Source organism: Culex pipiens, chromosome 1, assembly GCF_016801865.2.
Source record: "Culex pipiens pallens isolate TS chromosome 1, TS_CPP_V2, whole genome shotgun sequence".
NCBI lineage: Eukaryota > Metazoa > Arthropoda > Insecta > Diptera > Culicidae > Culex > Culex pipiens.
The window spans coordinates 15,308,362-15,332,625 of NC_068937.1; the positions used below are offsets into that span (position 1 = coordinate 15,308,362).

Below are 24,264 nucleotides of genomic sequence, written 5' to 3' on the forward strand. Positions count from 1 at the left end.
TTTTTATTTGCGTGTTTATGTTTTATTTTAGCATTTTGATTTAAAACATTTGAAACCTTTTTTTCTCCCAAGAATCTCACCCAGACACGACGTTCTAGCAGGATTCTATCAGAGTTCTTACAAAGCTGGGCATTCTTACTGCATTCTAGCAGAAATGTTCCACCGTTCTAGCAGAATTCTGACAGAACTAGCTTTGTTAGAATATTTCGTGACTGGGCAAGTGTGCGCACCGTCCAACGCGTTCACCCAGTCACGAAATATTCTATCAGAATTTTTCAGGCTACTCTAAAAAAGTAAGAAAATATTTATAAAATCCAGTTCAATACTTATCTCCTCTTATCTCACCACCCGCGCAAGAACAGTAAAAACTCACCACCCTCTTGTTTTGACAAATCGTGACAGTTGAAATTCAAACAGCAAATTCGTCAGTGAGCAACAAAAGTGCAACTCCTCAAAATGCAAGAACTAGTCAAAATCAACGACAAACACTACATCGTGGACATCCGCCGCAAGGTTCCCAGTGATTCCGACGATCGGAAGCCGGAAGTGGCCCCCGCGGAATCAACGACGATTCAGTGCTGCCTGTTTGACCTGGCCCAGCTGTGGTGCGAAACGATTTCCGTGCGGAACCTGATCGAACGCGAAAAGGTAAACAGAGCGTGTGAGTGACTGAGAGAGAGGGAGAGCCCCCGCGAGTGAGAGAGTGAGTGGCTGAGAAGATTGTGGGGCGTCCATATTTAATGTCAGGGTTGATTTTAATAAAAATGACATTTTTTTAATCTAATTTTTCCAGAAAGAAAATTCAATCATTCAGTATTCTTGCGATATCGTGAATGAAACTATATTAGCTCGAAAAGCTGATGATTTTAATTTACAAGAAAACATCGTTGATGGCAACACTCTTGGTCTAAAATTAAAATATTATGTTTCTGGCATTCCTGTTACATTTAATTTATGTCTGAATATTGCTAGTAGAGAAGAGGTTTGCTATACATTTTTCAATGATTTCTACAATTTCAATTTGACAAATGTTTGTTTCCAGCTTTCCGAAAACATTATGCTTCCAGTTTGGAGGAACTTATTACAACTTTATGAAGAGAATAGTGCGTTGAAAGATTTACTTATTAAAAAAGACATTGAAATAGAACAGTACAAAATAGAGGGAGCTGTTCTAAAGAGAAGTAATTATTTTGCAGCTCACTTGTTTTAAAAACTTAAATATATCTTTTTTTGGGGAAAACTTTTAGACCTCGTCGCAACGGCTAAATTTGACGAGCACAAATTCGGTGCAAACTTTCCTCTATCCATTCCGGAAGATGGACTGAAAGTCAAAGAACTGATCAAAAACAAAGATCGTCGTGCTAGTTTGATGAAACTTTTGAAGATCAAACATCGAGACCCTCCGGAAATGCCGGGCAGTCCGACAAAGCTCAACAAAACCTCGCTAACACTAACGCCCACGAAGCGAAGCCCGGGCGGACGGGCGAAAGGACTTGAGGCGATTTATGCGAAGCAAAAGTAGGTGAATGTTTGCTTGTTTACCTGGAAAAGATAAGAAATATTTTGTTTGCCTTTTGTAGGATGCCAAAAGCGGCGACTGGGTCGTCAATTTCGCTTAAACGATTGCAGGCAGACTTGAGCGATGAAGAGGATGATAAGGATGCAATCGAGAAGATGAGTAATGCTGGGTTGGATTCAAGTGGGGTCAGTGATACTGGTTTAAAAGGGAAGATAAGAAAAATAACCAAATTGTAAATAATAAAAGGCTTTGTGATGTTAATTCAACTGATTTTTGATTCAATTTATCACAAAATTGGCAAATAATGAAATAACTAAAATATGAAGTATGGTCCAGCTTTGAACTACAGAAGTAATCGATAGCTGTGACCGAATCCACTCATAGTTTGCTCGAACTCCGCCAAATACCGTTATCTGCCCTCCACATTCCTTGGGATCGTTGCCCAAAATACCAGCAACTGACCCATCGCACAGCAATGGAGCCCCAAGATCACCATGGCATGCTCCAGCATGTTCCCGCTCGCTCACAGCACAAACTAAACCGTCAGAACACGCTACAACCCTTACGTAAGTCTCCTGCAATCGCTCAACCGGCCCGGATTGCTTCCCATTTGCCCCCCACCCAATCAGAATGCACTGTTTTCCAAGATCCTGTTGGTACTCGTTCAGAACAGCTGTCTCCACGTTGATAACCGCCCACTTCAGTCTCAAAATCGCCAAATTTGCTCCCTCGTGCGTCCGGATGTCCTCCACCGAAAGTTCTACCGCTTCGCTACAGTTGGTCCTCGATTTGGTTCCCACGAGCAGTTTCAGCTCTTCCGGAACTCGAACTCCACTGCCATTTTGGACACACCGGGCACTGGTGAGGACCGCCCAGGAGGATATGAGCGTTCCGGTGCAGATGTAACCCGATCCGCAGCTGGAGAGCTCGCGTGTGGCCAGATGGATCGACACGGCAAACGGGAAATCCCCCTGCAGGACGTCTACACCGCCAACGATTCGTGGTGGTGCAATCACAGAACCATGAATGGTACGTAGAACAAGCGACAAGATGATAAAAGATAACATTCTTCCTGAGACGTTGAATACAAACTGTCCGCCTTTAGTCGAATGGTGCATTTCTTTCCTCCAATTGAAACAAATATGTTTGTAAAGGTCCGGAAATTTAATTGGTTACGTCAAGCTATCTATCTTATCACCTCCACCCGATAACGGGTCATCGCAGCACGAACGCAGTCACGACGGCAATCACCATCATTCCCAACTGTACACTTGCTTGTGCAGAACCACCAGGTCCGTTGCCACCGGAACCACCGCCACCGGGTTTGTTCGGGGGCACCACGACCACTTCCGTCTGGGTTCGGTTCCTAATCCAAGCAAGATGTGCTGCCGTATCGGCAAAGACGGACACCTCGTGCAGTCCACCACAACCTCCGGTAACGGTCAGCACTCCATGCAGAGCCCCATTGCACATCAACGGAGCTCCCACGTCGTGCGTACAGGCTCCACGTCCGGCTTGAAGCGGGTCTCCAGCGCAGATCGCATTCGCAGGAAGAGCCGTTCCTCCAGCCGCTCGGGTACAGTTTGGTGAAGTGTTCGACTGTACGTTGATATTGATCGTCTGCAGTATCAACGCGGGTGGTCCAGAGATCGTGCCCGAGCCCCAGCCGCACAGTGAGCAGCTTTGGTTCACCGTCGGAGCTCGCGTTCCCAGATCTACCACCGAGATCCACGGCGCGCCTCCAGTGATCAGGGATGCGTTCAGCCGTAACAGTGCAATGTCACCGGTTCGAGATGGGTTGCTGGTTGTATACCAGAGCTTTGAAACCGACAAAGGAATTGCTCCGGGAGCAGTGACTGAATTCCCAATGGTTCCGGCTACAACCACGAGGTCGGATTCGTTTCGCACGTTGCTAACGCAGGAAGCTGCCGTCAGGACGTCACGCGACGAGATCAACACTCCATTGCACAGAAAGTCGCGATTCACTTGACGGATGGCTACCGTGTGCGAGCACACGTAAAAGGTGGCGTTGTTTCCGCCCACGATTCGAGATTCGGCATCGCTGGTTGCGTCGACGGACAAGGTAGTCCAGAGGTACAAGCAGGCGATGATTGGTAGAAGTTGGCGGTACATGGCTGTTGCCGTAGTGGAGTGCACCCGAATACTATTTTGGGCAGAGCTACCTCAATGTGTATTTAAAAGAATCGAACCGGGAGATACGGTTTGTTATCAGTTGATAATGCTGAAACAGCTGGAACATTTTCTATGATTGGTGAGTGTTTTAATGTAAATCCCCTTTAACTTATCTTTTGATAGCAAAAGCTATTAACAGATTATCAAAACATAAACAATGTATTTGTGCAACCTTCGAATTTGTGATTCCCGGTACAAATATATCGACGGTTGATTCTATAGGCCGATGGCCGACATTTGAGGCAAATCCAACTGTGGATTAAGTTTCCGAAACTTTACATTGAGATCACCAAAAAACATCATTTTCGTTGAAAAAAATTCACCCACCCCCTTCTTCGTTGTGAAGTTTTGTTCGAAGTTACAAGATACTGCCTCACTATAACACATAAAACAGAGTCACACTACCCACAAATAGTGACTTTCACCATGTTCTATCAACTTTTTCCTCCTCGGAACAGAGTTTTCGATGTTAACCTGCCGATTTTTATTTTATGTTTGTGCTTGCAATTTTAAATTCCAAATTGAACTTGAACGTAGACTCCATCATTGCCTATACCTCAAACCTGAAAAAAAACAAAATCCGGTCGTAACGGAACTGGTGCTTTTACTCGAGAGAAATATCAACTAGGAATGATAGTGTTTGGCTATCGTGGTTACGTCGTACTCCGATAAACTCGTTTTCGGTTCTGCGAAGTACTGCTGCTTGATGAATGCGCTATCGGAACTCGTTATCAGTAGAGTGAGCTGATAAGGTAGGTAGTGCTTTATTGTAACATTAATAATCAAAAGATCAAGCAATGCACATTCCCAACTGGTGTCTGCTCAGCAAACGGAAATCAAATTTTCGTTTGTATTATTTAAAAGTTGTATAATTATTCCTCAAGACTCTCTTGTTCTCAAGATTTCTTTTTTTAAATGAAGTAGATGTGACCAGTGCAAATTTTATTTCAAGTTTTTGTCTTAGCCATTTCTCTCTGATCTTTAGTTAATTTTGTATCACTTAAAACTGATTTCCCAATCATATTTTTTTAATTTTCCGTTTGTTATGTTTAATAAGACTAACAAAGGTTTATTTTCAGCCACAGAGAAGCACTGGCAAAAATTGTACTGCCAAGTTATGATTTTTCGAAGATTTTTTTTTGGTTCTAATTTCAAGCAAAATGTTATTTCAAACATGTTTATTTTAAATCAAATTTAAAATTGCCTTTTCCACCCCATTTTTAAGTTAAATCAACCTAAAGTTCGATTTTGATATATTTTTTTTTAAATGGTGCCAATTTCTGATTATTTTTTCAAAGCTGAGAAATTTTTTTCCCAAGATGGTCTGATATTGCTTATTGCGAGATAAAATCACAAGTCAAGCACCAAATAAAATGCCATAGTTTCTTATCATGTTTGTAAAAGTTTAAAAAAATCATCAACGTACAAGCATTGACGTCAGTGGTACAAGAGTAAAACTATATATGCTATGTTTGAAAAAACATTAAAGAATTTTTCCAGGCTGCAAGAAAACCATATTCCAAACTAGATACGCACTTCGGAAGGAACCGGTCAAGAAAAAAATCAAACGGGCAGCAGCGGCAGCGCAAGCAAGTCAGAGAGGGTGAAGAAAAGCCCCAAGAAATCGCTCCCTCTTCTTTGTTCTGCTGTTCGCTAAGCTGTTTCTTGACCCCTTTCCTTCCGATCTGCATACTAGACTTACACTCAAAGTCAGAAGTATCCCTCAAAAGGGTACTTTCAATCCTCAAAAAGTATACTTTCTATCCTTTTTTAAAGTTCACCCGACGTCACCCTTTTAAAAGGGTATGTCAAATTCAGTACATTTTCGATACCCTTTTAAAGGGTGACTACGGGTGAACTTGAAAAAAGGATACTTTTTTCTTTGAGTGTACGTTTGAAAGGGCTCAATAACCCAGTCACGACGTTCGTACAGGATTCTAGCAGAGTTCTTACAGAGCTGGTAATTTAAAGTGCACGTGTTTCTGGGGATCCCCAAGTTCATGCTTCCCCTCGAGTTGAGCCTGCGCTGAAATTTTGTTGGTCGGTGTAATAGGTGGGAGTCCCGTGTAAAAAGTGATAGTTCGCCAATAAATTTTGATTCTTTGTTTTTTAGTTTTTTTTTTAATTTTTGTTGACTCAAGGTGGCTTCAAAAGTACTCAAAGAGCAAAAAAAAACAAATTTTGGTTCATTGGTCCTAAAACTACTGATTTAAAAAAAAAATAAAATCAAAGCCATTATTATTTTCACTGAGATCTTTTCAAACACACACGAAGCAAAATGATCAAATGATTCGTTCAAAATGTTCATCGTTTGTGCAAAACGAGAGAGAATTTCTGGTTTCTTTTCGCTCATTCCTCTCCCATTTTCCTTCATTTTCTCTACTTTCGTAAGATTCTGTTCTGTTCGTGTCTTTTTACATGCATTTGAGTTCATCGCTTTTATGAATGTGAGTTCATTTTAAATGCTCGTTTGAAAACCTTTTAAAGAAATCGAAAATAACATTTCGCGTAATATTGAATTATCGGCCTACATTTTTGTATGTATGGCAGTGTAAATTGTTTTGCTTGAAATTTGAAATAAAAATTGATGAAAATAGAGTCTGTTGAACTGCTGCATCGGATACAGACGACCCCCAAAACACTGAAGAAAATCAACACCAACGAGAAATGAGTGCTTTCAAACTCACCACCTGCTCGCGTGAGTTCCTGCGTGTTTTTCTCTCTCTTTTTTTCGTACTCTCTTTCGATGGGTGGTGGTGGTTTTTTTGCTATTTTCTTTTGTTTAATTCGTTTGATTGCAAAACAAAACGCACCCAACACACTTTTGTCATCAAAAAAGCAACAACAACATTAAATTTTAATTTTAGCAGCCAGGCAGTGTTTCCATCTATCTGTAAACGTTGAAATTTTTAATGCCTTAAAAAAATCAAATTATTGAGAAAATTTTTAAAATTAATCTCATAAATAAATTGGCGATTTTTGGCGTATTGAAATTAGGGAATAATAAAAATTAAATAAATTTCAAAGTTTGGCAACAACACTCACCACATCAGAGTCTCTCTTCTCTCTCAAAGTTGTGTTTGTTTCTGATTCCTCTCTGAGTGATGTTTTCGTCGACGGACTTGGTTTGTGCGATCGTGTTCGTGGCCCAGCTCAGAGCTTCAGTGCAGTGAAGAAACGCAACGAGTGCTGAAGGAAGAGCCAACTTTTCAGCTGTTTTCGTGTTCACCTTGATGTGGTGGTGAAGCAATATTCCTCCTCCTCCTCCGTAAGAAGAAAAAAAAAATACTGGCAACTCACGAAAGAGGGAACCCTGGTGGATAGTCGCTGATCAAAGTTGGCCACCAAGAGTTGGTGTCCGTTTTGCGTGAAGGTTCCAGGCGCTGTCCCCCATCGGAAACTCGGTAAGTGTCCTCCGTCCCCCGCCCGTACGGAATCCGTCTTTTACGCAGCAAGTTGATTTCGTGCGTGAAACGCAGTTTTTTCCCCGATTTTCGAAAAGTTTGTGGGTTTTTTTTTCCTCTTTATGTATTTTTCTTTTGCCATCCTCTCTCGTAACTCGACGACTCGAACAAAGACCACAGCTGGGGGAGAAAGAGAGCGCACACCGAAGAGCAAAATTGCCCAGGAGAGTGAGCGAGAGGGGAGAAGTTTGTATTTTTCTGACAGGCTGAACTGCCTCTGCTGGTGGTGTGTTGTTGATGTTGGGTGGGTTGGTTCGTAGAGGTGGTGGAAGAAGGGGGGTTGGCAAAAAAGTGAGGGGAAAAAAGCAGTGTTGTCAGAGTTCGGAGATGATTTGACAAGAGTTGAAAGACGTGATAAATGTTGATGTCGGCATGTTTTTAAATCGAAGTCGTCGAAAAAGGGGCGGAGTCTAAAACTACAGAAGGAAGCGTGGCGATTTGTGACCTATAAAAGTGACAGCTGTTTTCGGTCGTTCAATATTTCGTAGTGATCTTCCAAACGAAAACGAAACTATTGGCACTACGCCCCCCGGGGCATGGCCTTCCTCTAACGTGGGATTTCTGCTCCAGCGCCTCTGACGAGACAGGAGAAACCGGGACCGACGTTTTACTTCACCATCCGATAGAAGCTCAGTGGATAAGGCGGGAATCGAACCCGCGTCTCATAGCATCATCGGGATCGGCAGCCGAAGCCGCTACCCCTGCGCCACGAGACCCACAATCTTCCAAGCGTGATGGATCGAATATTCGAGCTCACAGATCAAGCAGAAGTTTTAGAGATCAAGTCCCGGTTGGTACCATTAAAATGTAAAATTAGGAAGGTTTCGCGCTATTGAAAATTTACTTCGTCTATCCCTGATTCACCTGAAGAGATTGGAATTCTAAATTATAGATCGAGGATCCTTCTGGTGCTTGCTTCTATGTTCAGGCGCGGTCAGACAATGCCCAACGACCTCGGCTGCCAGGTTCTTTACCATTCCGGAATGGGTCGATGGAAGCAGCACCTAAAATCTTTTTGACGAGTTTAAAATATTGAAGATCTGATAACCCTATCAAAAGTTCTAAGTACTTAAGTGTTATTTATGCACCTTTTGGAGGCTGGATATAAGATATTTTGGTGAAAACGTTGTCCAGATCTATCATGCGACGCATCTTTGGATATGTAATCAAAATACCTTTCCAACGAGCCCAAAAGATTAGAGATCTGACAACCCTTTTTTCAGAAGTTTTAAGCACATAAGTGCCCTGGATTATGAAGATCTGACTACCTAAACTGATGGCATGAATAATGAGTCATAGTCAAATTGATAGAACACTAAAAATCCACTCTTTTGTGTCTATTTTGGATAGCATTAACCTCTATATGTGAGCAAGGCTCCAACCACCTAAAAAAAATGCCGATTTCATTTGATGATTTGTTTATAAAAATAGTTTTACAACACACACATAAAGTTTGTTTTTATTTCATTTATTAGTTAAATATTCAAGCAAAATGCTTTAGTAACACAACTATCCCACTTTTTACGTTATACCAAACAAGCATTACCCGACAAACTTCGTTTTGCCTTCTTCTCGTTTGTTGACGTTTTTAGCTTTTTTGCCTGTTCAGCCCCTGTGTGATCAAAATTTGATTTTACGTAACTTTTCCCATTCAATCAAAATAATATAGATATTTGACATGTTAATTTCGGTCTATCATTTAGATTTAAAAAATAATCCGTTTTTTGTAGTTTGAGGTTATTTTGGTTAAATTAGCTATTTGTAGGTTTTTAGGAAGTGGTTTAGGTAATTGTGTTCATTTTGGTAATCTACTTGGTAATTTAGGTCATTTTTACCTTGATAGCTTAGGTAATTTTTATTATTTTAGTAATTTTGTTTATTTTGGTCATTTTGGTAACTCTAGCTAATTTTGGTCATTTGGGTTATTTTCTCGGTTATTTTGATCATTTTTGTCATTTTGGTAAATTTTGTCATTTTGATACTTTATGTCAAATGGGTAACTTTTTTTCAGTTTTGTCAAATAGGTAATTTTGATCATTTTGGTTATTTCAATCAAATTGAACATTTTCTTCAAATTTGTCAAATAGGTCATTTTAAACAATTTGCTATTTTTTAATTTTTGAAATTTCTGTCATATTGGTCAATTTGGTTGTTTTAATCAAATTGGTCATTTTGTTGATTTTATCCATTTTGCCAATTTTGATTATTTTGGTTGTTTTAGTCAAATTGGTAATTTTGATCATTTTGGTTATTTTGGTCAAGATGGTCAAACTGACCAAATATGTAATTATGATCATTTTGTTAATCATGGCAATTTTGGTCATATTGGTCATTTTGGCAACTTTGGTCAAATTGGGTCCTAAAATGAAGCTTAGATTGCTGTTTAGTCAAATTGGTCATTTTGATCAATTTGGTCATTTTGATCATTTTGTTATTCATGGCAATTTTGGTCATATTGGTCATTTTGGCAAGTTTTGTTAAAAGGTCATTTTGATCATTTTGATCAAATAGGTCATTTTGATCAATTTGGTAATTTTAATCATTTTGGTTATTTAAGTCAAATAAGTCATTCTGATCATTTTGTTGATTTTGGTCAATTTGGCCGTTTTGGTATTTTTTGTCAAAAAGGTCATTTTAATCGATTTAGTCATTTTGATCATTTTGGCCATTTTGGTCAAATTCGTAATTTTGAGCATTTTGGTCAATTTGGTCATTTTGATATTTTTTGTCAATTTGGTTATTTTGATCATTTTTGTCATTTTAATCAGTTTTGTCAAATAGGTCATTTTGATCGATTTAGTCATTTTGATCATTTTGTTATTCATGGCAATTTTGGTCATATTGGTCATTTTGGCAAGTTTTGTTAAAAGGTCATTTTGATCATTTTGATCAATTTGGTAATTTTAATCATTTTGGTTATTTAAGTCAAATAAGTCATTCTGATCATTTTGTTGATTTTGGTCAATTTGGCCGTTTTGGTATTTTTTGTCAAAAAGGTCATTTTAATCGATTTAGTCATTTTGATCATTTTGGCCATTTTGGTCAAATTCGTAATTTTGAGCATTTTGGTCAATTTGGTCATTTTGATATTTTTTGTCAATTTGGTTATTTTGATCATTTTTGTCATTTTAATCAGTTTTGTCAAATAGGTCATTTTGATCGATTCAGTCATTTTGATCATTTTGGTTGTTTTAGTCAAATTGGCCATTTTGATCATTTTGACCATTTTGGTCAATTTTGGTAACTTTTTGATATTTTTGATCATTTTGGCCATTTTGATCATTTGAATCAGTTTTGTCGAATAGGGCATTTTGAACATGTTGGTTGTTTTAGTCAAATTGGCAATTTGAAAATTTTGTCCATTCTGATCAATTTGGTCAAATGGATCATTTTTGACAAATTGATAATTTTGATAATTTTGGTTGTTTTGGTCTAGTAGGCAATTTTGATCATTTTAATAATTTTGGTTATTTTTGTTATTCTGGTAATTTTCGACATATCAGTAATTTTTCTGATTTTGGTCATTTTGATTATTTTGGACTTTGGTCAACCGTTAGGAATTTGCGATTTTTTTTTGTCTAAAGTGTGAAATCCGAGCCATATTTTTAAAACATTATTTTCCAGTTCTTGAAGATTTTTCAAAAGTATTTTGAACAATTATTTAAATCAATTTTACGCATTTCTTCTTCAGCGCTTCTTTTGTGGGTGTCAATTCAATTCGTTTTTATTTGTGAATAATCAAGTTGCAATGAGTTCATTTAGCTATACATAACAGAGTTTTGGTGTTTCTTTCAGCTGTGTTTTACATCGCAATTCAATCGAAAACATTATTACTTGAAATTATTAGATAGACAAGAATAATTTTGTGGGTTTCTTTCACTATTTTCAGACTCTAAAATGTTTTATCCCAGTCGGCCTTGTTTTTTTTTAGAAAAATATCAAAATCTCGATTCAGACTGCATCAACCACGAAATGGTTTTCTACAAATTGTTTGTAGAGTTTTATTTGAAAAGGTCCTATTACAAAAAGGGATAGCCGATAAACTACTTCTGGAGAATGAAAGGGTTAATTAAAAATCGTAATAAGTATTGGATGATCGATTTGAACTTACATTTTTTATAGTTTTTAAAAGTCGAATAATTTTGATTTGTTTTCGGCTATGTTTATCGTGATTAAAGAGTTTCATTCCGATTTTTTAATGCATTTCTTTCAAATTGGCATCCCTGCATCGTATCTCCCACATCTGATCCCGTCGAACTGCTGGCTGGTCAGTTTGCCTAGCCCAAGCGATTTGTGTTTTCGGTTGCGCAGAAGGAAGGAAAACACACACACAGTGTGTCGTCGTTTACATCAGAGGAGGAAACCCATCGTCGTCGTTTGTGCGTGTTTTGGTTACTTTGTCAACTTTAACAACAACATCAGACTGCTGGGAGGGAAACAATCATAGAGAGATTTGAGAGAGAGAGCCTACTGAAATTTTGAGTGCGAGAGAGAGAGAGTTACCTTGGAAAGTTTTGTTAAAAGTTTGAAAGAGTAAGAGCGGGAGAGTTTACACAAAAACACACAAGAGAGAGCTAATAACTCTTAGCATAGATATGCTGGCACATAGCAGCTTCGAGGCAGCATAGAAACAAACTCCAGTTTTGGTATTATTATTTTTTTCTGCTCCTGAGCAAACACAATCAGGTGTATAGTGTCGAGCTCCATTCAGCTGAGCGAGTTGTTGCTGATCAGAGCGCGCTGTCAAAAAGCAGCCAGTCCGAACTGCTCGAGGAGGAGGTGATATTTAGTGCGTTGATTAAACTGCACAGGTTACATCAGGTTCGCTTCGACGACGACGACCCACAGATTACTTAATCTGGCAGCAGCTTCGAGTGTGTTGTTATTTTTGAGTTCGGCGTGTTCGAACCGTGAGTGAACGTGCCAATTTTTGCGTCTCGACTATCGATTCTTGGGAGAATCGCGAGCAAACAAGCTAAATAGCTCAGCAGAACTCTAGAAATGGTGTCACTCGACGACGACCAGTTCTAATCGAGTTAATGTTTTATGAAAAAGTGCTCCAGTTTTTTTCTCCTCCTTCTTTATGTCTGCTAGCTGTGCTGGGAAATGGGATGGCAGTGCGCGCGGGATTTTCTTTGTTTTTCCTGGAGTCCTTGTTTTGGGGGGAAGTGCCTTCTTTAGCGGGCTTTGCTACTGCTCCAGGAAAAAAAATAAAAACGGAAAAAGGAGGAAACTGGGACTTTCTTTGTTGGCTGCGAAGCAGTCGCGTGAAGTGGCTTTGTGGGGTTTAGCTTTGAGGAGTTTGTTTGATGTCTGGGTTGTTTTTGGAATGCAATTACAATTTCTTTTTTTTTTTTTGAAGATTTGATCTTCCTATCATCATATCATCATTTTATAAAAGAAACTTATAATTTTACTAATCTGAATTTAAAAAGAACTTTCAGATCGAGCCAACCCGGAAAGGACAACACCACACCAATACGATTGAGGACATCCGGAAGGCGCACATAAACCAAGCAGTCAACCACCCGCCAGTAGGTCAGTTTCGGGGACGAGAATCTCCCTTGAATCGCCTAGTAGTAATGCCGAACCTGAGTGATGAGTAGTCAGTACCTTTGAGTTAAAACTCAAACCGGAAGCACCATGAAAACGAGATACCAGATTCTTATAGTCAATAGCTGAAAAGCTTTTTGACGAAAATACACAAACCACACATACTGAACGAGAAATACGAGGTTTGTGATGATTCTTATAGTCGCCGTGTCGAATCTCCCTTGAATCGCCTAGTAGTAATGCCGATCCTGAGTGATGAGTAGTCAGTACGTTTGAGCTAAAACCCAAACCGTAAGCACCATGAAAACGAGGAACCAGATTCTTATAGTCAATAGCTGGAAACGCTGTTTGACGAAAATATACAAACCACCCATGCTGGACGAGAAATACGAGGTTTGTGGTGATTTTTATAGTCAGTAGCTACCAAGCTTACGAATGCTGAAGTGAACCTCCGTTGAGAGTTCCGTACGTTGAAAGAGATACACAAGAAACCAATGCTGAACCTCTGTTAAGAATTCCGTACATTGACGGAGATACACAAGAAACCAATGCTGAAGTGAACCTCTGTTAAGAATTTCGCAAATTGACGGAGATACACAAGAAACGGATGCTGAAGTGAACCTCTGTTAAGAATTCCGTACATTGACGGAAATAAACAAGAAACGGATGCTGAAGAGAACCTCTGTTAAAAAATTCGCAAATTGACACAAGAAACGGATGCTGAAGTGAACCTCTATTAAGAATTCCGTACATTGACGGAGATACACAAGAAAAGGATGCTAAAGTAAACCTCTGTTAAGAATTCCGTACATTGACGGAGATACACAAGAAATGAATGCTGAAGTGAACCCAAGGGGTAGGACAGTGAGTGAGTTTGAGAAATTTTGAATAATTTTGAGTCAAATTGAGCCACTCGAGTTACTCAGAATTTCCTAATCTTCACGAACTACGTAACGGATTTTGACACTGACATTTGACAGCGATGACGATCGACGTTGACAAATGCAGAAAAATAATCGGCGGAAAAAGTACTAAATAAATTTAATAAGTAAACGAGACAAATAAGCGACCGAAAAATTCTGGTTCTGATGCCCAATCTATTTTCTACCATGACCCGGAGAAGGATCAGACTGCTTTGCTAGAGGTCACCAAGGAAACATCGACACCGACTAGCCGATTCCGGCAATTCAGGCGGGTTGAAGCCGATCTGTCTGCGGCTGTTGCTGCCGTGCCGGCCGTCACCGGTGCCACCATCTGTCACCGGTGCACCATCTCGGCCACCATCTGGAACGATGCGAAACCCAGACCATCGGATTGTGTGGCAAGCAACCGGTGGATTTTGAGGAGGCGCGCAAAGGACGGTGTTGAACGATCGGCTGGTCTTCGATGCGATGGTCATCAATAGAATCTCTTTCTCTTTTTATAATCCGTTTGCTTCGACGGATGCTAAGGCAGGCTTTTTTACGGAGGAAAGTTCCGGTTGCCACATTAGGAGAATCATTGAAACGAAGGAGGAAACGGGGAAATTGGTATATGAATATGAAAGTTGTATTTATTTTATTGAAGAAAATTGGGCCCTGTGCCAAACATTTCGGATTTCGCGTCAGTAGAAAAACTCAAAATTAAACTAAGTTTTCATGAGTATCAGCGTCATTAGCGGCAGTGACTGATAGCACAAACACGAATCGAGTTTGTGGCAGATTCCAGCGCCATGGACGTCAACGTGGCCAAAATCTCCACCGGCCGCTGGCTCCGAAATTTAAAATATTTGGTTTGAACCACACAATTTTTCAGCTGAGACCGTTCCGACGGCTGCGACAGTGGAACCGTTTTGTTCCTGCAGCGGTCTCGCAGCCTGAAATTGTCGCAGCGGACCAGTGCTGGGGTCACTTGTAACTGGCAAGAGGTCAACACTTGGCCGGAACGGTTACGTTTAACGGCCACAAAGGAGTCTAAACTTGGTCAACACATCGACAGTAGTATATCCTCCAGGCCTTAATAGTAAATGGCCTTCCGATAAACCTCCTGGAAAGGTTCCTTTTGCTCCGAAATCGGCACTAAATTTGAGGAATTGGGCAGCACCGTAACCAGAAAAATTTTCTATCCTGATTGTCACGTTCATCTGTCAATCTATACGTATTCAAATATTCCGTAACCTGACTAAAAATCGTTGTAGAGGAAAATTGAGTAACTTTGAGTAACATTGAGTCATTGTGAGAAATTGAGTCACTCAGTTACTCTCTGTCCTACCCCTTGAGTGAACCTCTGTTATGAAACCGTATATTGACAGAGATAACAAGAAACGGATGCTGAAGTGAACCTCTGTTAAGAATTCCGTACATTGACGGAGATACACAAGAAACGAATGCTGAAGTGAACCTCTGTTTTGAAACCGTATATTGACGGAGATACACAAGAAACGGATGCTGAAGTGAACCTCTATTAAGAATTCCGTACATTGACAAAAGAATGCTGAAGTGAACCTCTGTAAAATTTTCAGTTGAATTTTGTACCATTTTCGTGAACGATGTTTTTAATAAGGATAATGACGATTAATGGAATCATTTTCCCCTTTCCAGAGAGTAACAACCGCTTCCACCGCCACTAGAGTCCACGCGCGGTGTGCCACGATGTCCTCCCCTAGCGCCGGCAAGCGTCGGATGGACACGGACGTGATCAAGCTGATCGAGAGCAAGCACGAGGTGACCATCCTCGGTGGACTAAACGAGTTCTGCGTCAAGTTCTTCGGCCCGCGGGGGACACCGTACGAGGGCGGCGTGTGGAAGGTTCGCGTGCACCTGCCCGAGCACTACCCGTTCAAGTCGCCGAGCATCGGCTTCATGAACAAGATCTACCACCCGAACATCGACGAGGTGTCCGGCACCGTCTGTCTGGACGTGATCAACCAGGCGTGGACGGCGCTGTACGACCTGTCCAACATCTTCGAGTCGTTCTTGCCGCAGCTGCTGACCTACCCGAACCCGGTCGATCCGCTGAACGGGGATGCCGCGGCCATGTATCTGCACAAGCCCGAGGAGTACAAGAAGAAGGTCGCGGACTACGTGCGGCGGTACGCCACGGAGGAAGCGCTGCGCGACCAGGAACCGACCGAGAGCTCCGACAGCGAGTCCAGCATGTCCGATTTCAGCGAGGACGAAGCCCAGGACATGGAGTTATAACAACGGCTAGCCTCGATACTAACCTATTATTATTAAAGCAAATGGGTGGGCGGAAGGAGAACGAAGGCCGAGTTGTGTACCGGTGAGAAATGAAATCTTTTTATTAAATTAAATGTTTACACGTAGACTAACACTCACAACACACACTTACACTGACACCAGAACACGAAAACAATAGTAATGATATCGATGAAGAGAGAGAGAGAGCAACTTACCAAAACCATCCATAATTGTGTCAACAGAAGAGGAAGCTACGCTCGAACCCTAAATGATGGATTTAAGCAGAATAAATAGGAAATCCCGAGCTCTCACAAACAAATTTGTGAGCGAAGAAGTTGAACTGTGCGTTCCATCTTGAAAATTCACACTCACACACCAACAAAACCAACCAACAACTATCTATTAACAATTGTAGGGTTAAAAGCGTTCGTCTAACGTCTCTCCTTAAACATTGAGCAAAACAAAAAAAAAAGATGGAAATATCCACAATGAGTAAGTCATGTGTAAATCGTTTTAGCACACATTTGTTTTTAATTTTAGTTCTGCGTTCTGCACCCCCTCTCCGTTTCTCACGCGTTAACAGTTAGTCGATTTCTCGTAAATATTCGCAATTTTTCAGCTAGATTTATTATTTACACCCTTAGTTTTCTTGTTTTTGCGTTAACTCGTTGCAATGTTTCAAGCGATCGGCCTCACACAATCTCTCTAAATATGTTTTTTTTTTAATTTTTATTAACTTTTGCAATAGATTTTAAACTTTACACACTTTCGTCCCACTTTTGAAATTTTCAACATTTCTGCGTTTGTTTGGATGCCAGATGGTACGCCGCCGTCGGCGGTGCCAGGAGAAGATTGTTTACTAATGATTAATTATTATTATTGATAATATAATAGTAGGAAGTAAACGTAATTATTACAATTAATGAGTAATATGATGCTAAAACAAAACAGTTTGGGGAAACGTAACGAAAAGAAAGTAACACAAAAAAAATTAGAAAATTGGAAAACAAAGCAAAAAAAAGTACTGTAATGGTAAAGAAAACAAACCGTAGTGCGTAAGTGATGTTTGTAATTTCGATGATTGAGAGAAAACAAAAACAATATTCTTTGATGAAACAAAAGTGACAAGAAAAGTAAGCAAAAATCGCATATATTTAAACATATTAATAAAACTGTGAATGAAAATTGAGTCAGGTCCAGCTAAGTTGGATGACGGCCCTGAATAGTTTCAGACCTCATAAAATATTCTAACAATCTTTTCTTTTCCAGGAACACTGAGTAGGCGACGATCCAACCAGACGTCAGATGACAGTTGCGCAGTCTTTTTTAAATCGCTTAGTAGTAATATCGACACCCTGAGTGATGAGTAGTCAGTAAAATTGTTGCCGAGCTGGTTCCCGACTGGAACTTCCGGCATCCGGAGAATAGTGAGCCATTCCAGAAGGAGTTCAGAATGGACGTGTCCGAGTTTCCCTTGAATCGCCTAGTAGTAATGCCGACCTTGAGTGATGAGTCGTCACCCCACCCTCACGGTTGTGATTCCATATCTGTCCCGAAGACTGATAACGCTCTGAACGTCGTGGAACCCCACAACCACCTCGCAGTCGAGCTAAGAACGTTGACACGTCGCGTTCACAGGACAACTTCAAGCAGCCAGTCAGAAAAAGTTACAACAGATCATGAGAGGACACCGAACGGACAAGGTTGCGATGTTACTGGCGGGATTCCTCTCGGTAGTAGTAGTTGCAGTTGAAGCCGAGCACGACCCTGAGCCCCGAATCGTGGGCGGTTTTCCAGCCCTGCAAGCCACTACCAGGCATCAGGTAGTTTGTCAACATTGGGAAACCTGCCGTGAAGTCATCAAACACTCGACGAGTGTCGTTATCTCGCTTGTTCAACGCGCGACATCGATACAAACCCATCAATCGAGTGTGCTGATAAAGGTGCTGAATCACGCGGTTCCATCTCATTCTCTGTAGGTGTCCATTCGGCGCCGCTCCAGCGACGAGTCCGTCTTCGGCGCCGGCCACATCTGCGGAGGAAGTCTCATCGACAGCCGAACCGTTCTGACGGCGGCGCACTGTCTGGTGGACTCGCTGGACAAGAAGCGACCTGCGGGGTATTTCCGGGTAGTTGGTGGGAGCGTCAACCGGTATGAGCGGAGTGCCGGGACCGTAGTTCGGACGGTGACCCGCGTCGCAGTTCACGAGCGGTACAACGCGAAGAACTTTGACAACGACGTTGGGCTGTTGATTGTGAGTTGGAGGTTTGGATCTTTGAGTTGGGCTTGAACGAGACTATTCCGTTACAGCTCAACGAACCGGTTCCAGGGACGCATCCAGCGCTGAAACCGATCGCGATGGCAACGACAACTCCGGTCGCTTTGACTTCTTGTCAAACTAGCGGTTGGGGATCGACTCAGTACGTAAGTGACCCCGAAACATCGCATAGAGCCCTTTGAAAAGCTTGAAATTCTCAACAGGGCATACGTCAGGGAAGTGTCGAGCTACGAGCCGTGAACGTGACAGTTCAGCCAACAACGCAATGCAACGGGGCGTACAGCTACCATGGTTCGCTGCGGCCGGGAATGCTGTGCGCTGGAGATTTCCGCGGAGGTCAGGACGCCTGCCAGGGAGATTCCGGAGGACCGCTGGTTTGCGGCGGAACACTAGCGGGAGTCGTGTCCCACGGGTACAAGTGTGCCGAGCCCAGGTTTCCCGGGATCTATGCCGATGTGGCGTACTACCGGGACTGGATCGAGCGAAATGGAACTGGAAGACGAGCGTCCGCTGTTAGCGTTTTGATCTGCTTCTTAGTTATTTTGATTAAACTGTGATACTTTGACGTTTACTCACCTGTTCTCTATCGCCTTGTATCACCTCACCTTCAAGTGTCTTACATTGTTTACAAACGTCAAATGAAAATCAGAAACACACAGTTGATCTCAACTAAAGCGCTTTATTGTAAACGTTAAACCAAAATCACCAACACACTCACCAAAAGTCCCCAAGAAATCACCATCCCTCCCGCTCCGGAACACTTTCCGGCCAAGCATGAATCAATCCAGCCCCGGTAGTACGCCACATCGCTGTAGATTCCCGGATATGCGGCCAATCCGCAACCTCTCCCATGGGACACAACTCCGGCAAGTTTTCCATTGCAAACCAGCGGCCCACCGGAATCACCCTGGCACGCGTCTTTATCGGTCTGTCCTGCACAGAACATTCCCGGCACAACATGGCCGTCGTAGGCTCCGGCACTGTTACATTCGGTCGTCGACTGCACGGTTACGTTGACCGCCAGAAGACTGGACGGGGCGGCGTTTTGACCCTGTTTTGGGAAAGGTTAGTTTGGGTGATGAGGGGATTGCCAGGGTACTTACAACTATGGTGGTTCCCCAACCGGAAGTTTGACAGGAGGTCGCTGCCGCAGGCTGACTAGTCGCCCGTTCAATCGGCTGCAGCGTCGGATGTCCGTCCGGAATCGGCGCACTGAGCTAAAAGTTACCAACATGTCAGTATGAATATTTGAGGTTATAATCCGCCACCGCCTACAATCATCAGCGCAATGTCGTTCTCAATGGTCACCGTGCTGAATCGCTCGTGCACGAACACCTTATCAACTCCCACCACAACGGTATTCTCCGTCATCTGCATTCGCTCGACACTTCCGCCGACCACGCGGAACGTACTGGCCGGAAACCGCATCCCGTTTTCCAAATCCACCGCGCAGTGCGCGGCCGTCAGGATGGTCCGGTTGTTGATGAGACTGCCCCCGCAGACGTGGCCCCGGCCGAATCCCTGCTCGTCCAAGACCCGGAACCGGATCGAAACCTGGTGCAGGGTGTCGCCCTGTTCCGCCGGGAAGCCGCCGATAATTTTGGGCTCCGTTGCGGAAGCGGCGAGTGCCGCCACTGACAGGAGCAGTAGGCTTTGGTTCCACATGGTTGACACGGTTAGAAGGTTGCACTAGGACTGACGGTTTGCGAAGCGGTTCCGTTCCGGGTTGAGTGTTTTCAAGTGGTTTCGTGGGATTCACGAGCCACTTCATAGTTTTATTGTTTTAATGATACGCAGTTTCGCAACGGTGGAAAGAACTAAAGGATTTTATGGCATGACGCGTCGCCATTATGGCGACTGACAGCTGGCGCGAACCCAAGGTTACAAAACGAGAAGGTACGCGATTGTCAACGTGGTAAACAAGCAGGATTGATCGTGTTTTGATAACGGAAAATGGATAGCACTTTCACTATCTTTTCTACGAGGGAGGCAACGACACTCAACCAATCAAACAACCTCCCTTGTTTTTTTTTTAAATATTTATCTTCGTTCCGGAAGCTATCTTTCGATACTATATTGAAGCAAGTAATCCATCACTCTACTTAATAACTTTAATCACCATCGAATACGCAACTTGACGAAGAAATATGCCAAATAAGCCACTTCCGGCGTTACCAACGCGGCTACCAGAAACGTCTCTTGATTGGAATTTCCGGAAACCCGAGTGTTATAGTAACGTGTTCGAGATTCTTTTGAATCGCCTAGTAGTAATGCCGACCTTAAGTAGCCAGAAGATATGTTCTCTAAAAGACATGAAACCAGTTTCTGCAGTGATCGGTTTGAAATCGCCGAGACAACGTTCAATGATACTTCAAAACCCACCCTCATGGTTTTGATTTCATATCTGTCCTGAGACTGATAACGCTCTGAACGTCGTGGAACCCGACGACCGCTTTGCAGTCGAGCTACGAGCGTTGACACGCCTAGGTCACACAACAATTCCAAGCCCGTTAGGAAAGGTCACAACAGATCATGAGAGGAAACCGAGCGGACAAGGTCACGTGGTTCATGGCGGGATCGGGCAAAATGGAGCTGGAAGGCGAACGTCCGCTGTCAAAGTTTTGATCTGCTTCTTTGTTGTTTTGATTTAAAGTGTGATACTTTGACGTTTACTCACCTGTTCTCTATCGCCTTGTATAACCACATTGTTTACAAACGTCAAATGGAAATCAGAAAACACAATAGATCTCAACTAAACCGCTTTATTGTGTATGGTAAACCAAAACAATCAACAAACTCGCCATAAGTCCCCACGAGATCACCATCCCTCCCGCTCCGGAACACTTTCCGGCCAAACATGAATCAATCCAGCCCCGGTAGTACGCCACATCGCTGTAGATTCCCGGAAACCCGTCCAGCCCACAACTCAACCCATGGGACACAACTCCGGCAAGTTTTCCATCACAGACCAGCGGCCCACCGGAATCACCCTGGCACGCGTCCTTATCGGTCTGTCCTGCGCAGAACATTCCCGGCACAACATGGCCGTTGTAGCTTTCGGCCCTGTTACATTCGGTCGTCGACTGCACGGTTACGTTGACCGCCAGAAGGGTGGACGGGGACGCGTTTTGTTCCTGTTTTGAAAGGTTAGTTTGGGTGACGAGGAGATTGCCAGGGTACTTACAGCTATGGTGGTTCCCCAACCGGAAGTTTGACAGGAGGTCGCTACCGCAGGCTGACTAGCCACCCGTTCAATCGGCTGCAGCGTCGGATGTCCGTCCGGAACCGGTGTACTGAGCTAAAAGTTACCAAAATGTCAGTAGCGAAAATGAAGGTTATAACTCGCCACCCCCTACAATCATCATTGCAATGTCATTCTCCATGGTCAGCGTGTCGAACTTCTCGTGCACGAACACGTTGCCAACCCCCACCACAACGGTATTCTCCGTCATTTGCCTCCGCTCGACACTTCCGCCGACCACGCGGAACGTACTGGCCGGAAATCGCATCCCGTTTTTCAAATCCACCGCACAGTGCGCGGCCGTCAGGACGGTCCGGCTGTTGATGAGACTCCCCCCACATATGTGGCCCCGGCCGAATCCCTGCTCGTCCAAGATCCGGAACCGGATCGAAACCTGGTGCAGGGTGTCGCCCTGTTCCGCCGGGAAGCCGCCGATGATTTTGGGATCCGTTTCGGAAGCGGCGAGCGCCGCCACTGACATGAGCAGTAGGCTTTGGTTCCACATGGTTGACACGGTTGGAAGGTTGCATTAGGACTGACGGTTTGCGAATCGGTTCCGTTCCGGGTTGAGTGTTTTCAAGTGGTTTCATGGGATTCACGAGCCACTTCATAATTTTATTGTTTTAATGATACGCAGTTTCGCAACGGTGGAAAGAACTAAAGGATTTTATGGCATGACGCGTCGCCATTATGGCGACTGACAGCTGGCGCGAGCCCAAGGTGACAAAACGAGAAGGTGCGCGATTGTCAACGTGGTAAACAAGCAGGATTGATCGTGTTTTGATAACGGAAAATGGATAGCACTTTCACTATCTTTTCTACGAGGGAGGCAACTGCACTCAACCAATCAAACAAGGGAGGTCACGTGGAATCGTTACCGTCGTTCCGGAAGCTATCTTTCGATGCAATATTGAAGCAAGGGGAGTTCTTAAGTAATCCATCACTTCACTTTATTACCCTAATCACCATCGATCACGCAACTTGACGAAGAAATATGCCAAAACACTCATCACTAAACTAACAACGGGCATCCGGAAGCCACTTCCAGCACCGTTCCGTAGGATCCAATCCCGATAGTACGCCACATCGGCATAGATTCCAGGATACCCAGGCTCTCCACAGCCCGTTCCATACGACACAATCCCCGCTAGCAATCCTGCGCAAACCAGCGGTCCTCCGGAATCTCCCTGACAGGCATCGCGACCTCCCTGGAACTCTCCGACGCACAGCATTCCCGGCAGCAGAGTTCCCTTATAGCTATTGGTAGCGTTGCACATCGCTATCTGCTGGACGGTTACGTTGACGGCCCGCAGCTCGATGGTGGTCTGACTGACGCCCTGCAATGAACATCAACGTTACCAACGCGGCTACCAAAAAAAGTTTCCGGGGCACTTACGTATTGGGTCGTTCCCCAGCCACTCGTCTGGCAGGAACTCAACGTGTTCGGACTAACCGAGGTCATGGGAATGGTTCGCAGCGCAGGATGCGTCGCCGGAACCGGTTCGTCAAGCTACAACAAATCAACCCCGTTTAAAAGGCTACCAAATAAAAAGGACCACCCAAAATAAAAACTCACAATCAACAGCCCAACATCGTTGTCCAAGTTGTTCGGATTGAACCGCTCGTGCACCACGACGCGGCTCACCTTCCGCACCACGGTATCCTCCGTCTGCACGGTCCGGCTAGTGCCGCCACCAACCACCCGGAAGAACGTCGCCGGGCGCTTCTTATCCCGCTCGTCCACCAAACAGTGCGCCGCCGTCAGCACGGTCCGATTGTTCACCAAACTACCCCCGCAAAAGTGTCCACTGCCGAAGCGGCCCTCATCCGTCGAGCGGTGCCGAATCGAGACCTGGTGCCGGGTGGAAGCCGCCAGCGCCGGAAAGCCACCAACGATCCGCGACTCCGTGGTGTCAACGTCCAGAGGGCTCGCTACCGCGAGCGCTACCAACGCGAGAAAGCACGCTATCGTTTGATACATGGCACCGACTGTTACGTTCCGGGACCGGGAATTGACTGCGAAGCAGGAGTCCTCGAGGTCGTTATCGAAGCCCCGAAAAATTTCGATTGATAACGAATACCACCAAAACGGTTCGGAAAATTGATGAGTTTGGTCGTTTGGTTACCACCGTGTAGTGTGTTGGGTCAATCTACCATGATCAACGCCACGGAGTACGGTTATCTTATCTCGCAAGGTGTTGGAGCGCGAAGAGTTTTGCGACAGAATATGAGTCACGTTTGGCGGTTGTGCTAAGTGAGGTTTAGTCGATGGGGGTATTGATTGAGTGATTTGTGTGTGTTTATTGAGGGAAAGATTAAGATTACGTTCTTTTGCAGGGTACTGTTTCAAAGTGCTTTTTCGGTGATTCCCATAGTCAGTACCTGACTCTTCAGCGTCGGCTACAACTCGGGCGTTCTCAACGTTGTCTTCAGAGTCTGGTTCTGGAAGCATGCTCAGTTCCTTAAACAGTCCTTGGATGCTTTTTATAACCCCCAGAAAACCGAGGAATCCAGTTTTATTTTTAGAGCTCAAAACCGGGGTACCGTCGTCCAGCGTGATTTTGCAAATGAAATCTTCCGCGTTTTTAAAAGCAACATCAAAGTTGACGAAATTGGCTCGGCATAGATTTTTCTTTAGCTTTAAGTATCACTGCCTGCACTGCTTGTTCATTAACCCGTTGGTCTCCGTCAACGTGTTCGTACCACCATCGCACAATCGATCTCGAATGCGATAACTTGTTTGCCAACGCATTCGTCAAACGTATTCGTATGCCCTTGGCGAATAAAAATGCGGCGTGGTTGCAAATGCCTGTAGTACTGGGCTGTACGGCTAACG

At 43.5% G+C, this 24,264-nt stretch overlaps 7 protein-coding genes across 11 annotated transcripts; 3 read left to right on the plus strand and 4 right to left on the minus strand.

The window, feature by feature from the left end:
* The first annotated feature begins 407 nt into the window (after positions 1–407).
* Positions 408–1,780, plus strand: LOC120417713 (uncharacterized). Of its 2 annotated transcripts, XM_052706413.1 has the most exons (5): positions 408–648; positions 794–982; positions 1,043–1,181; positions 1,248–1,518; positions 1,581–1,780. In XM_052706413.1, exons 1-5 carry the CDS (start codon positions 457–459, stop codon positions 1,753–1,755), a joined length of 966 nt encoding a protein of 321 aa, XP_052562373.1. In that variant the 5' UTR covers positions 408–456; the 3' UTR covers positions 1,756–1,780. The 2 variants fall into 2 exon arrangements, with proteins under 2 accessions (XP_052562373.1, XP_039435798.1); XM_039579864.2 differs by lacking the exons at positions 794–982; positions 1,043–1,181 and having other exon boundaries at positions 1,385–1,518.
* LOC120417711 (myeloblastin-like) lies at positions 1,768–2,616 on the minus strand. The gene has a single exon (XM_039579860.2). The coding sequence runs from the start codon at positions 2,584–2,586 to the stop codon at positions 1,798–1,800; it is 789 nt and encodes a 262-aa protein (XP_039435794.1). The 5' UTR covers positions 2,587–2,616; the 3' UTR covers positions 1,768–1,797.
* A 103-nt stretch (positions 2,617–2,719) lies between these two features.
* Positions 2,720–4,063, minus strand: LOC120417707 (trypsin beta-like). Its single transcript, XM_039579853.2, has one exon. It carries the CDS (start codon positions 3,650–3,652, stop codon positions 2,735–2,737), a length of 918 nt encoding a protein of 305 aa, XP_039435787.1. The 5' UTR covers positions 3,653–4,063; the 3' UTR covers positions 2,720–2,734.
* Positions 4,064–6,870: 2,807 nt separating this feature from the next.
* Positions 6,871–17,097, plus strand: LOC120417712 (ubiquitin-conjugating enzyme E2 H). 4 transcript variants are annotated; one of them, XM_039579861.2, is made up of 3 exons: positions 6,871–7,116; positions 12,612–12,714; positions 15,309–17,097. In XM_039579861.2, exon 3 carries the CDS (start codon positions 15,360–15,362, stop codon positions 15,906–15,908), a length of 549 nt encoding a protein of 182 aa, XP_039435795.1. In that variant the 5' UTR covers positions 6,871–7,116; positions 12,612–12,714; positions 15,309–15,359; the 3' UTR covers positions 15,909–17,097. The 4 variants fall into 4 exon arrangements, with proteins under 4 accessions (XP_039435795.1, XP_039435796.1, XP_039435797.1 ...); XM_039579862.2 differs by lacking the exon at positions 12,612–12,714; XM_039579863.2 differs by lacking the exons at positions 6,871–7,116; positions 12,612–12,714 and adding an exon at positions 11,935–11,955.
* Positions 17,098–17,316: 219 nt separating this feature from the next.
* Positions 17,317–18,838, plus strand: LOC120417708 (trypsin alpha-3-like). The gene is made up of 4 exons (XM_039579854.2): positions 17,317–17,731; positions 17,888–18,163; positions 18,220–18,333; positions 18,391–18,838. The coding sequence occupies exons 1-4, from the start codon at positions 17,588–17,590 to the stop codon at positions 18,742–18,744; spliced, it is 888 nt and encodes a 295-aa protein (XP_039435788.1). The 5' UTR covers positions 17,317–17,587; the 3' UTR covers positions 18,745–18,838.
* Positions 18,839–18,846: 8 nt separating this feature from the next.
* On the minus strand, positions 18,847–23,503 carry LOC120417695 (transmembrane protease serine 9-like). The gene is made up of 9 exons (XM_039579835.2): positions 23,005–23,503; positions 22,825–22,938; positions 22,395–22,765; positions 21,544–21,919; positions 21,372–21,485; positions 20,989–21,321; positions 19,463–19,876; positions 19,291–19,404; positions 18,847–19,238 (listed from the first exon to the last, which is right to left on the minus strand). Exons 1-9 carry the CDS (start codon positions 23,407–23,409, stop codon positions 18,879–18,881), a joined length of 2,601 nt encoding a protein of 866 aa, XP_039435769.1. The 5' UTR covers positions 23,410–23,503; the 3' UTR covers positions 18,847–18,878.
* Positions 20,936–21,978, minus strand: LOC120417710 (trypsin alpha-3-like). Its single transcript, XM_039579859.2, has 3 exons — positions 21,544–21,978; positions 21,372–21,485; positions 20,936–21,321 (listed from the first exon to the last, which is right to left on the minus strand). Exons 1-3 carry the CDS (start codon positions 21,931–21,933, stop codon positions 20,950–20,952), a joined length of 876 nt encoding a protein of 291 aa, XP_039435793.1. The 5' UTR covers positions 21,934–21,978; the 3' UTR covers positions 20,936–20,949.
* Positions 23,504–24,264: the final 761 nt, after the last annotated feature.